Here is a 14761-nt window from a genome sequence, read left to right as displayed (position 1 = left end):
TGGGCCAAAGGCAGGTGCCAAACCACTGCGCCACCCAGGGATCCCCCCCTCCCTTTTTAAAATCCCATCTGGTTTATGTTTCAGCTAAACCCTAGGATATAGATACTGGCCAGGAGAGTAGGTGAGAGAAAATCCTGAGAGGGTCAAACATGGATTTGAGAAGAGCCTCTACATGTGACCATCTAATCATATAGGGAGTTTAGCCCTAAATCAGGAAGGATGGCCTATATCAAGAAGCTTACATGTTTCAGAGGCTTAGCACAATCTCTGAAAGGTCTTACAGTTAAAGATAACCTACTCTCCTTGCTTCTACCAGTTGGGGCAATAAGTCTTTCATATAAAGGCTATCTGTATAGCACATCCCACTGTGAGCCAGAGTAATGCCAGAATGAAAGCAAGTGGGTAGGGCTTGGTAATTGATCCATTATGAGAAGGACTACAGAGTCCAGGATGAGATACAGATTTCTATTAAATAAGGATGATAATAGTTCTTTGAGATATGGAACGCATCAAAAGAAGAAATTCATCTTGAGGGATTATCATTTTTGTTTGGGATATGCTTGGTTTGAGATGCTTGTGATATTCCAGAAATAATAGGCAGTAAGTAGATAAATACTGCTGTCTAGAATTCAAAAGACACATTTGACTTGTAAGTATTTGATTGTAAGAGTAAATCATGGAATCAATGGTGGTACCTGCCTATAATAAGCTTACAATCTGATGGAAGGTGTAATCAAATATTAACACAAAAGAATGTGAAATGGTGCAAACTCTGATAAGGCTCTTGAAGGGAATGTGTCTGATGCTGTGATTCACAAAGGAAACAGTTCCAAGCTTGTATGGGAAGATGCCCTCAGGGGAAGGTGCCTTCTGAAAGGTATGTTTGAACTGTTATACAAACATACCTTAGACAGAGATAACCAAATGGAGAGGGAAGAAGAATGGAGAGAAGGAAAAGAATATACAAAGTTCCAGTGATAGAAGCTTGATTTTTATGTAAAAGGATTGTAGGCATGGAGGTGGATGTGATCACCAAGAATGAGTATAAATATATAGAGCAGAGAATCTATTGGAATGGACTTAATTGTTCTCTTAGTAAACTGGGATGTAGTTTAAAGAATGGGAAGAGAGAGAAAGGAAGAGAGGGATGGAGAGAAAGAGAAAAAGGGAGAGAGAATTTGTGAGGCCATGATACTTAAGGAAGTGTTGGGAATAAAACAACACAATCTGAGAAGGATAGTTATGCATCTGGACCTCAAGAACAAGAAACAAAAATGTTTGCCAAGTAGAATTAACCTCTTTTCTCTCTTGGCCTCTCTTAACCTAGGCATATTCTGATTTTCTCTATGTAACTGAAGGTATGATCACAGTAAATTCCCACTTTTACATTCAAAGAGATTTTGTTTAATTGGTGGTGGTTGCTCTTAATTTTGTCAAAACATGCTACAAAAAATGTATCTGATTAACCAATTTTGGTTTAGTTATTGACTCTTGCTTTAATTATCTGCAGAAAGCACATCAGAACCAGGTGGGGTTGACCAAGGGGGAAGGAGGTGGTTCTCACAGGAAGGCCTTCATTACAGGCTGATATCTGTCTGTGATATAACAAACAAGCTAACAAAACTAGGAAAGGTTGCCTTTTGGAACTATAATAAAGTATTATAGATACAGTGTAGGAGAATAGAAGCTCATAAGTATCCAAATCGATGACTAATAGTATTCCTAATGGAACTTATATAAAAGATGTGATGCTAGACTACATGTTGTAGACAAAAATAATCCATCCTTAAAACTTGAGAGCAAAATAGATGGAAACTTGTAGTATCCTTCAAGGAAGCTTATAGGATCTTTTAAGTTTGGCTGGGAGATGACCCATTGCATTTTTGCATTTCTCATTGATGGTGAGAAGAATCTTCAGATATAAAAACTGAAGTGACATCTTTAGTTTAAGAGGTCAAATATTATAGACCTATAAATTCAGTGTTGTGCTTGCCAACTGCTAAGGGTTATTTCTAAACAATCCAAAGTCAGACAACTCTTACCAGTGGTCCGGTCCCACTTTCTGGTCCCACAGAGAGCATCAGCTTACTCATTTATATCATCATGGGATTTCTTTCCTGTATCTAATGAGAGTCACCCAATATCCACTCAGTTCTAATCCAGTAGGATAGCTACAATTTTAAGTTTAACAAATTAATTTTACTTACCCTTCCTGTGAAGTAACTTCTTCTAAATACATGCATGCATGCCCACATGACTGCATGCATGCACACATAACTTGTGTTTTATAGGATGAGGGGAATCACAAAACAATTCATAGGAAGAATGTAAAATGGTGAATGTTTTACTTACCAAAAATACTGTTTTGAGATTTCTATAAAATGTTCTATGCCTGAACAAACATCAAAAATTTGTTCATAGGACTTCATTTTCAAGGCAGATTTTATAATCATCTAGAAACATAGTTGTCTTGCCAGAACTTTTTACAGAACTTTACCATGAATCAGGTCTGAGCCAAAAAAGAAACACATGCTAGTAAATAAAGTTAGAGAAGGAAATTTTAAAAGATTCAAAAGGCATATAATTTAAGAAAGAACTGTTATCAATTAACTCAAATAATAATGAAAAATATTATGACATCCTTATTGGAGCTACAGAATAAAAATAAATTTAACATATATTTTTTTTATTCCTATCATTGCCTAGATTGATTAAAAGTAAGAGGACTAAGGGTGCTTGGGTGGCTCACTCAGTTAAGCGCCCAACTTTGGGTTTCAGCTCAGGACATGACCTCATGGGTGGTGAGATTGAGCTCCATGCTCAACAGGGAGTCTGCTTGGAATTCTCTTCCTCAGGCGCTCCCCCAACTCGTGCATGCTCCCTCTCTCAAATAAATTAAGTAAGTAAATAAGAGGACTAGACTTTGGGTTAACTTACTAGCTGCATAAGATCCACTTAGCTTCTCTCCATCTCATTGGCGTTTTCAATAAAATGAGAAGAGGTTGTCATGATGTGCCATTGGCTCAGTGTCTGCTAATGTACTCTGTGGACTAAGCTATTAAAGTTAATTCCGTAGTGAAGGCAGATATTAAAGATATTGTCTTGGGGGTTTGGAAGAAATTTTTAGGCAAGACCTTACCATGAGTACTGTCTAGGTAAGGTTACCATACCCTAAGGACTTATTTTTAATTTATAGGTCCAAATATGTGATTTTGTTCAAGACAAAAAGTGATCTCTCTTTAAGGAAATAAATCATGCTTACGGTAAATGGCAAATATATGCAAAAAGACCTGTGGTCAGAATTACCTTCCTTTAACATTTCTTACAGACAATAAGAAATTACATCTGTGAAGCAGACCAGATTCCTTGCAGTGTTCAACATATTCTCTCTCGTGTTTAAAAAGAGCTGGAAAGCCAAATTTTAAAAAGAGTTTAGTGGGACAATATATAAGCTCTCAATAAATATTTGTGGAGACATGATAGCTTTTAACTCTTTAATCACTTCTATGCTTAACACTGCACCACTTTGTTAATAGTCTTCCTTCAGAGTTTATAAAATATAAATAATTAGACCAGTATTTGTGCAGTGTGTTCAAAGGTATATTATTCCACCTATTCCAACATGTGGCCAAGAGAGTGGGGGAACCATTGGACACAATATTTAGTGAACTTTGTATTGAAAAAAGAAAATATGTTTGGTTACCCCAGACTTCTCAGTGTTTCGTATGCTAATATGCATTGTCAATCTCTGAGTGGGAATATATCATTTCCCGGTTTCCTAAATTTAGCTGAAAAAGGAACTTTGTTTCCACTGAGTTTATTATAATTCTAGCATTCTGTTTATATTTTGGGAATGATAGATACGTTAACAGTGAAACTGTAGGCTTTATACCCTTGTTGCATAGATTAAAATAAGGATATTTCTCAGTCACCCATTTACAGATGACAATCTTTAGGAAACATAACATTATTACTAATTCATTATTTATTATTTTCCTTAAGTCAAATGCCTGAGATTCTTTCCAGTTGTTTCCATTTAGCACTGAGATAGATGATTTGTTCGTAGAGGCAGACTGGATTTTCCAGCAACGCTCTTCATTAGCGATTGTCTGTCTTCTGTCATGGTTGCTTAGCACATTCTCTTGGCTTACCCTTAATTTCAAGTTAAGGTGGTGCAATACTGGTACTTTAATACACATTTAAAATTGTTTTGTACAGGGCAGCCCCGGTGGCGCAGCGATTTAGCGCCGCCTGCAGCCCAGGGCGTGATCCTGGAGACCCGGAATCGAGTCCCGTGTTGGGCTCTCTGGGTGGAGCCTGCTTCTCCCTCTGCCTGTGTCTCTGCCTCTCTCTCTGCATCTCTATGAATGAATAAATAAGACATCTTAAAAAAAAATAAAATTGTTTTGTACAATTAATATTACATTTTTAGATTAGGCCACATCAATAATCTTTTCTTAATAGTGATTCCAAGAGATAGCCTATAAAAACATTTTTTTCAAGAATATTGGACAAAAAAATGCCCATGTTCAAATGTTTCTACTATGATCTGTTCTCTACATAAATATAGCTATAATATATTTCCCATTATTTTAAGTAAATATATTATATATATATAATAGTGGTCTCATATATAGTCGTATTGGATTTATTGATTTTTCCATCCATTAGATGATTGTGGTCATATCTGCCATGTCAGATTAACATATTTTTAGTTTTATTTTGTTTCAGCATATTTTCATTCTGATGATTTTGTTAGTAAGTGATTACATATGTTGTATGAGATTATTAATATGTAGACTGTTAGAAAAAGAAAGAAATTCTTGTCAAAGAATTCTATTATCAGTAGAGGAAAATTTGGAAAACAAATTTCATTTCAATTTATTATGCTTTTAAAAATAATTCACATATTTAAATGAACCCCAATACAAATTATAGTTACAAAGTGCAATGTCTATTGTCATATTTAAAGACAAATACATTAAAACCTCTTCATAATGCTTATATATAAATTATGAAATTTTGAATAACTATTGACTATGAACAAAGGTAATAATGTTCCAGATGATAAAAGATACATTATTAACAACAATTTCTAAAGATGTTTCTATACAAGTGAATTAAAGGTCAGATTCCTAGGTCTATCAATTCTTATCACTGTACAGTTTATTTGCTAATAATAGACAGGAATAAGGCAGGCCAATTAAAATGAAAATAAAATACAATCTTATAGCAAACAACACAGTAAAAACATACATAATAAAGCAGGCTGTCAACTTACATTTTGTTTGTTCTTTCTCTTGTGCTTGGGGAAAATAGCTTATTATAAATTATAAATAACATCAGCTTAAAACAGGTATGAAAGAGGGAAAAAAGAACATGCTTAGATATTTTAAGGAGAATTTCTCCTTAATTAGGAGTGGGGAATTAAACAATTTTTTAAATTCACTTAGCATACAGTAAGGAATAAATAACAAAGAGACACTTAAAAGTGGTTTGTAATTGTTTTTGAACCATCTAATACTTCAATCTCCTTGTATGGTTCTTTACTAAAAATATTTAATCCCCAAGACTTCACAAAATAATTTATCATACTAGGCTTCAGTTTGTCTCTAAATAGCCTCTTTAAGGTCATTTCCTCATGCAAATTGAAGTATAGAATGAATATCATTAGATAATCAAGGCCATAAAAATACTATATTTATCTCCCCTTTTAATCAGCTTCTTTTGAAATAATGCTAGTAATTTGGAAGGAATTTATCTTTGATTTTAACCAGAAAAAAATTCAGAATGTATATTTAATTATCTTCTGGGTACTAGATTCTTTCATCTTTCTTTGAAAACTTTTTTTTTTTTTTTTAATATTTAATCAAGCACTTGAGGCTCCTGGGTGGCTCAGTTGGTTGAGCATCCAACTCTTGATTTCAGCTCAAGTCATGATCTCAAGGTCTTGAGATCAAGCCCTGTTGTCAGGCTCATGAACAGAGCATAGAACCTGCTTAAGATTCCACACCCACCCTGCCTCCCTCCAAAAAATTCTCTCTCCAACTCTCTCACTGCCCCTGCCCCCCCACAAAAAAAATCAAGTACTAGATTTTGTATATTATTTAATGATCTCCTCAATTTTTTAATTTTTTCTCAATTCCATGTCAACATGCTCATTACTTTGAAAGTTACATTTGCCTGTAAAGGCATAATTGAAATCCTGAGGTTAGCCACTGTCCAAACAGCTTTTCCAATACCAGACAGCATCATAAAGAACCTTGTGTGAAGACAGAGCGCACTAGGGTAAGATCATTGCGAAGTTATGAGTGTGGATTTTAAATTAAAATGACATGGCTACCAACATTCTTTGTTTACATTTATATCCCCAATTTACTTTAATGTCAATTTCTCATAATAAATCCCTCCAAAATATTTCTCAGCAAAGTATTTTCCATCTTATCCGAAAAATCAAGTGCATGAAAATTATAATAAAGATTGTTTAAAGTTTATAAAGATAAATTCTAGGAATTTTGGTGATAGCATGATTTTTTATAAGGATATGAATTTAATTTTTTGTTTTACTTTTTATCTCATAAGATCTAAATTCTACTGATCAATTAAATACTCAGGCATTCAGTAACTACATACCACATAAAACCACTGTTAGAAGGACTATGTTAGAAGAAGGAGTACATCTATAAGGAAGATGATTTACTTTTTAAGAAAATATAAGTGTATACACAACTAAAATTATAATCAGAATATGATACATTTTATGAAAAAAATATAGAGTATTTTGGATATACAGAGTAGAAAGTTTCAAATCCAATCTGTCTGGCTTCACATTCCCTTCTAAAATGACACTACACTGTCTATCAAGAGTAGGTGAGTGATTTGGAAGATTACTAGATGAAAAAACTGCATCATATCTATAATGATGAGAAAGCTTGATACAGAGTCTACTCAAGGTCAAAGATAATCTCTCAAAATAAACAATATGATTCTTATATTAATGATATGAGACAAAAATGTAAGTTATTTTTACGAATATGTTTATAATGGCTAAAGCTATTGAGTACTACTATGTAAGTTAGGTTTATTGTGAGTTCTTCATATCCTCATACAGTCCTTGCAATAAATACATTAAGTTGTGGTTTTATGGCTTTTATTGGAGATACACTTAAGGCACAAATAAATTAGTTAAGTTCAAGCTTACATTGAATGAAGATGATAGAGCCAAGGTTGAGGCCTGAGCCATAGGTATATTAAATTCTCTACTTTCTCATGTTTTGGCAATGCCATCCTTAACCACAAATCCAGAAGTTATTTTCTCCATTTTAGATGTTGAAGGGGCCAAGAGTATAGTGAATCAGGAAAGTATAGTGACAGTAAGAATAAAATCACGTTCTAATGCTCCTGCAGAAGGGAAACCAGATTATTTCACCATCTCATATATTATAAATGGACTTGGTACATGCATGTGAAGATCAGATTGATTATATACTGAATATGTGATGCACCTTTATGTATTTTACAACTACATCTGGATAACATGTAAGAACCTGAATATTCATTTTTTAATTCAAAATAGGAGAAATAAAAGGAAGGACAAATGGACATGGTAGAGTGAAGTTAGATTCAAAGCACAATATTATCCTAACACTCCTATTTACACAGTGGAAATCTATTTCATCTAATTTAAATGAAATATATTTATATGCCACAAAATATATATTATATAGAAAATATAAAAAGAAAACATTGTGTTTAATTTTCAAAACTTTTCAAACTTAGATATGCATATTGTATAAGTAATACCACAGTTAACTTTGGATGTCCAGTTCTTTTATTTCTCGCCACCTTATGAAAATATTTTTTAAGGTTAGTGTTGAACTGGGAATTATGATTATAATACAATTTATTTCTATTGCTCTGAGTTAGACTAACAGTTGCATTAGATGTTTCCATAGCAACTTCATGGGAAACATTTCAGAACACTTCCTTCCAACAGGCATTTGAGACTATAAATGGAGAGTCACTATGTGAGATTTAGTCAAGAAAATACCTCAGGAACAAAATAATATTTTAAAGTAATGTGTCATTTCCTATATTTTTTTCTGAATTACAGAGCATTTGGTCTCCATTTTGCTTCTGCCCACTGCTAAGGTGTTCTTCAGGCCTCATGATGTCTAGAATTTCTTTTTTACCTTCACGATCTCACAATCTGAAGTTCCATTTTTTAAATCATAAACTTGTGTTAATATTTTTCATATTTCTTAACTCCTACTGAATTCGACCATTAATTGATTATCAGTTGTCATACCCTAAACTTGTACTATTTTTGCTGTTCGATATTGCTGTTCTGACTGTACTTGTCTCTACCCAATGAGAAAAATGATGGTCAGCTATTTGAGGGGCATCATTTTTTTGCGACTTCGGCACACCACATGCTTCTGACCTTCAGTCATTCCGGCTTAGCAAATCCTTACTGTTGATTCTCTTTCCCTGTTAATTCCACCAGTTTCTGTTCCTAAATAGGTATAATGTTGCCAAATGATATTAATTAGAGCCAATAAATGAGTGATCATATAATTGATGTCTAAATCACTTTCACTTTTGAAAGTAAAAGAGGATATTTTTTTTTAAATTTTTATTTATTTATGATAGTCACACAGAGAGAGAGAGAGAGAGAGAGAGAGAGGCAGAGACACAGGCAGAGGGAGAAGCAGGCTCCATGCACCGGGAGCCCGACATGGGATTCGATCCCAGGTCTCCGGGATCGCGCCCTGGGCCAAAGGCAGGAGTAAAAGAGGATATTATAAAACCAGCTCTGTCTCAAAGAAACTGGGGTGTGTCATCCCAACAATAGTAGACCTATTTTCTTATCAGAATAAGTCTTCAGTGATGCCTGAAACTCTCTTTTTTAAAATTAAAAAAGTCAATTCCCTATGAGACATTTCCAGTGTTAGCTTTATATTTGAGTCTCAAGAAATGAAGCCCTTCATCCCAAGTTTAATTCAACCAGAATTCATTATTCTGTCTTTCCAAGAGGATTGAGATTTCCACAATGTCAGAATCTCTCTCTCTCAGTAGTGATTTTCTTTCTGGAAGAAGAAGAAGAAGAAGAAGAAGAAGAAGAAGAAGAAGAAGAAGAAGAAGAAGAAGAAGAAGTCGTCCTTTAGGGTGTCTGTGTAGCTCAATTGGTTAAGTGTCTGTCTTCAGCTAAGGTCATGATCCCAAGGTCCTGGGATTGAGCCCTGCATCAGGCCCCCTGCTCAGTGAGGAGTCTGCTTCTCTCCCTGCTTATGCTCAAACTCTCTCTCTCTCTCTCTTTCTCTTTCTCTCAAATAAATAATTTTGTTTTTAAAAAAAGTCCTTTAACTCTTACTCAAAATTCTGATCATTGTTATACTACTTCATTGGCTTTCTTTGGGGACAGGAGGTGGGGCCGGCCAGGAGGTAGAGGCTGGAGCTATCATAATTCCTTGGCTTTCTTCCTACACAGATCATAGCATGAAATGCTTCTTTCCAACGCATAGACCTGGTCATTATCCAAGAATTTCTCCTTGGTTTTATAGACATCTTTCTGCAGAGGACTTGCTCATGCATCATAGAAGATTCAAGCTTGCCTTAAGCAATTGTCATTTTCCAAACCCTCTTTCTTACAGATGTACTAGTTGATGGATAAATATTTGAATTCTCAATGATACCTCAAAGTTAACAAGTCCAGAGCTAAACTCATTTTGCCTTTGAGCATGTTAATTTCATTATTCCTATTTAAAAAATCACTGCATTTCCTTATTTGGTCATAGCCACAATATCTGAGATTAGTTATGAATGTCCCTATTTTCAGTATCTCCATATAAAATTAGTCACCTGGTCTTGTAGGCTGTTCTTCCCCCATACTGCTTATAAGTATTACCAAGTTGTGCCTTGTTCCTACTATTTTGTCAGGTCCACCTAGTGCTCCTACCAGATTAATTGAAAACCATAATTCTGATACTTTCAGGAACTTTTTATGTTTCATCCGCTGGAGTTTGATGTTAGTACAGACTCTTTACCTTTGCATTCATGGACTTTCCTTTCTCTGGCTTCAAAACAACTCCCAGTTGTCCATATATTAGCCAGATGGGATGATATGCTGTTTCTTAATGTTAGAGAATGTTCATTCTCTTTCTCCCTCTATGGGCATCTCCTGTTGAAACTCCATATTCTTAAGACCCTTCTTGTGGTTAATAGTTAATCTCTTCCTTGAGAAATTGTTCACTCTCTTCTCAAATTTGAAAGCTTTCTTTAATTCCTTTTAGCACTCCATTCTTACTTTTAAAATTTATTTTATTCTATCTCATAAATGTTACTTATATACTTGTTTCTTCTTCTTTATAGTGTATTGTTTTCTAAAGGAGAGGACATGAGCTTTACTCATGGTTTGAATACAGGAGCATCATGCTTATTTATACTAGCCAGTTATTAAGTACTTGTTGAAATCCTTGTACAAATGTGACTATTTAACTATTGTAGAAATATGTGTATACCTGTAATGTAAAAATATTATTAGAAATCTCTGCATAGCAAAGTTGTTTCCACTAGTCAGGTAGCAAATATCATTATACCCCCAAAATAGTTAAATGGGCTGATGCATGAAAAAAATACAGGATTTTTTCATAGATAAATCCTAGTCTCTGATAGAGCTAAGAAAGGATATCAGGTCCTCAATATACCTCTTTTCCTGTTCATTTTAAACAGAGCCCTCTATATGCATGCAAATTGCTGCAATCATTCATTAAGTAGACTCAATCTCTCATTTTCCTTAAATCATCACTGATCTGAGCTTATTGTTTTCTCAATTTAGCCCTAAGAAAATTATGGCCAGTTATTCATTCTCTAAGTAACCTAAAAGTGAACTATATTTCATTGCTTGTAGGATGGTATGGGAAATCTGAGAGTCACCAAGAAGGGAATCCGACTTGAAGGTATATCTGAGTTTCTACTTCCATTGTATGTGAAAGAAATTCATTCCCGAAAGGTATGTGATACTGGCTTTGGCTTACTGTAAAAGATAATTTAGAGATTATGTTTTAGTTTGAAATAAGAGGATAGAACCCCCGTATCTCTTTAATATGTATTTAGTTTCCTTAAGATAAAGATTGATTTGAAGAAATCAAGACAGTGAAACAGTTGAAAAACCAGTGGAGAGCGTTAGTTTTAAACTGAAAAATTAGAGAACCATTTTGAATTAAACTTCAGTGTCATTTTCTTTAGTCTATAAATTTGCCCCTCTATTTTCAGTAAAAGTTAGAAATATACAGGTATAGTAATTTCAAAAGGGGCATTTGATGTATTTTGAGTAACTTTTGCAGGAAACATTGACTTGAATAAATGATTCTATTTCAGTATTTTATAAATCTTTTTAGCTCAAATGAACATGCATTTCCTAATAAAGATGAAGAAGAGTCTTATTATAGATATTAAAATTACTTTTGAATGGACTTTATTTAAATAAGTAAGAATATTTATCCATTCAAATCTGTGGGTGTGCATATGTGTGCCTTGTGGGTATTTTATCACTTAGTAGCATGCTGAAAATCAAGACTGTAGCTTAGCCATTGCACACTTTGGCTTAAGTATGTTACTTTTCAGAAAGTAGCAAGTATTCTTGGGTACATGAAAATATAACTAGAATCTTTCAAATCTATTAGGCATATGTGCATATGTATGGAAATGTAGTAAGTCAGAAATAATGGAAAGCTTGTTATATATAAAATGTTGAAATATTACTAACCATATTTCATTAATATGAAAGTCTATTTTAGACTAAAATAATTTTTCATTCCACTCATATGATATATTAGCAAATGGGTTTCATAGTAAGCCATAATTTGATAATTTGCTTCAAAGGTATTTTTCCATTACATATCAAAGTGAAAACAGAACAGAAGATTCTTTTCTATAAAACTTTTAATTGGGTTAATTATATTAACTTTAAATTTTATTTTGTCATATATGAACCTGCAGAGCTTCACAAATACACTATATTGATTTCTACTCTAGGCACTAGAAATATTACATTGAGAGATTACTTTACTTGCTGGATTTGGGGCGGACAAATAATACACATGTATGAACACCTGAACTTACTATAAAAATGATTAAATTTAAAATAAAGTTGTATTTTTGTTTTATTTTCTTATTATGAAAACTGAAAGACTAACATGCACACCCAAGTGAGTGCCGTCCCTCTGCCTGGAAATCACTACCACTCAGTTATTTACTACTTTTTTCTTGTGATTGGCACTATTAAGTGGTTTAATATTTGAAGGAATGAAAACTTACACATAGAAATCAAGAAATTACTTAACACAAGAAGGTGAGAATAATCATAGGCAGGAACTTCTTTGAAAACACATCCACTGATTAGTCCAGGAACAGCAAAGATTTATCTTCAAAGCCATTTAGATCAATTTGGAGTGGCTGCCTGGAATCCAACTTAGAAGAATCGGTAAGCACTTCAACGGACAGGCGGGTCATAGAATTTATCTGCCCAGCCAGAACATTTTTGAGAGTATCAACAGCCATAAACTAGGATTCTCCTGGGAAACTGGAATTTTGTTTACACCTTCAGTTCACCAAATAAAAAAGAGTCCACTGATGTGTTAGCTTTAAAGTGTGGGGTGGTGACAGTCAGGCTCCTGGACTTCTATCCCTAGGGAAGTTCACAACCTCAAGTGCATAAACATTTCAAAACCCACTGTTGATTGAAACCTCTATGCTCCTTTCACATCCCAGACCTGTTGCTTGTCCTCGTCTCTATTATCCTCGCCTCTCGGTGACTGCAAAGCCTGGCACAACAAGAGTGGGTGGGACCCTGTGCCCTCCACAGTCAGACAGGAGGCTGGGTGTGACAACAGGGAAAAATAGAGACTCATTTCTTCTTTGAAAATTTCTTTACACACACACTACAAAAATAAGTATTTAAAATAGAGATAAAAATCTGTCTTTTATGAGCAGTTCTCGCATTAGGATTCTCTTGTCTGTGCATGTATGCAGTTGTTCATTCTCTGCCATCAAGCCTATTCACTGTTTTAAAAAGCTAGCCACAGTTTCCCTGAGTCTGAGTTTTCTCATCAATAAAATGAGTTTAGTAGATACTTATCAAAACACTTAATTTTCAGCTTAGGAAAGAATACCAAAATTTCAGTAATACTAGAGGAAGTGAGATTTTTTAAAACCCCATTATACAATTCAGTATTTACACACATTTTCATGTATTTGAATATTTTTATAATAAAATGGCAAAGCTCCAGTAGGTTTAAGTTAAGGAAATCTGTTAAATTCAAAAGGTACTTCTAAAGATTCAATTAAGATGAGAAAAATACTACTACTGTGTACCACAATTTTAATTTGTGTGAATTTTTTTCCTGCAATTTTGATTTGGGTGTGTATGTGTGAGTATATGTGTGTTTTCCTGCATTAATGCTAGTGGGTAGCTCTCTTTATATTTAGTTAGTAGTCCACTCTGAAATGAAGAATTTTCTTATTTAAAGTAACTTCCTAGTTATGCAGGTATTTAACCCCATATGACTACACAGAGAGATCTCTATTAATCAAAAAAATGCAGTTGTCCACAGACACACATACCTAATATCCTAACCTACTAAACCATGAGCTGTTTCTGCTTTAAGCTAACTGATTCCCTGCCCCCACCAACAGATATCTATAGGTATTTGAAATTTATTATTATACATCATAGTTTACTCTCTTCATGTTTTTAAAACATCAGCCTTTTTTAAGGTGGTTCATAAATATCAGTACACAGAAAAGCATTATATTTATGTTTGAAATATCTTAAAAATTCAATACATCTTTCAGAATTAGCAACATTTTTTTCAGAAAGTAAGCACTTACTGAATATTTTAGTGAAATGTAAATATATAGTTTTCTTTGAATAGGAAAAATATGAAAGATATGGGATCTGAGGTCACCTTACATAAATGATAACAATGATGATAAGGTTTTGAATCAATCTTCAATGCACATGATCTAACATGAGGTCAAAATCTTTGATCTATCAGGAAATTAGAACGTGTAATCACCACACTTTTTTCTTTTATGTAATTAGAGTGCATTCCCAAGGTTTCATGAGTCCAGGGAACGAAGGTGGTTAAATCACCTACATTTCACTGATTCTTGCCTGAAAAAATTGCATTGTGCAGTTCTCTAGAACTTGTTGTATTATACCCAACCTCATGTGATATTAACGGAACAACTGTCTTATTCATATTTTGTTCTGTTCAAGTGTTCTTAATTAAGGTACTGCCTCACCATTGACCCCTATCACAGCATCCTTCAAAACAAACTTATAATTGTCCTGGGGGAACTGCTACCAGATAATTTCAATTCCAGTAACTCCACAGCAAAGCAAAGTTAAATTTGGGCTCTTGGGACTCCTGTGTTAGCAGAGCTGGGAGTAAGGCCATGCTCTCCCCCTTACGTACAGTCATCGCACTTGACTTCAAAACTGGGATACTCAGTTCTTGGTCATAACCAGTTTTTGGCATTGTGTGTTTAATTATTCTTTATAGAGTTCAGACAGAAAGCCATGGGGCTAGGCAAACACAGCAAACCTCGCACCTGCTTACACAACATGCTGATCTCCTAGCCCTGTATCTTTCAGGTACGTTGGCAAATCTCCTCTATACAAACCAATTCATACAAATAGATATCTATCTGCAGGCTTGTGTAATCATTTTGTTATCATATTGTTATCATTATCATT

The 14761-nt window shown here is 34.2% G+C and overlaps 1 protein-coding gene across 1 annotated transcript in view; it reads left to right on the top strand.

Moving 5' to 3' along the window:
- Positions 1–14761, top strand: part of SGCZ (sarcoglycan zeta) — a 459941-nt gene that overhangs the window by 242122 nt on the left and 203058 nt on the right. Inside the window, exon 2 of the mRNA XM_035699786.2 lies at positions 10910–11011. Within this exon, the coding sequence (XP_035555679.2) occupies positions 10910–11011 (102 nt within the window). The remainder of the gene's footprint in view (positions 1–10909; positions 11012–14761) is intronic.

This window comes from Canis lupus, chromosome 16 (assembly GCF_003254725.2).
Source record: "Canis lupus dingo isolate Sandy chromosome 16, ASM325472v2, whole genome shotgun sequence".
Classification (NCBI taxonomy): Eukaryota; Metazoa; Chordata; class Mammalia; order Carnivora; family Canidae; genus Canis; species Canis lupus.
The sequence above is the reverse complement of the archived record's forward strand: the minus strand, read 5'-3'. Positions and strand labels throughout refer to the sequence as shown.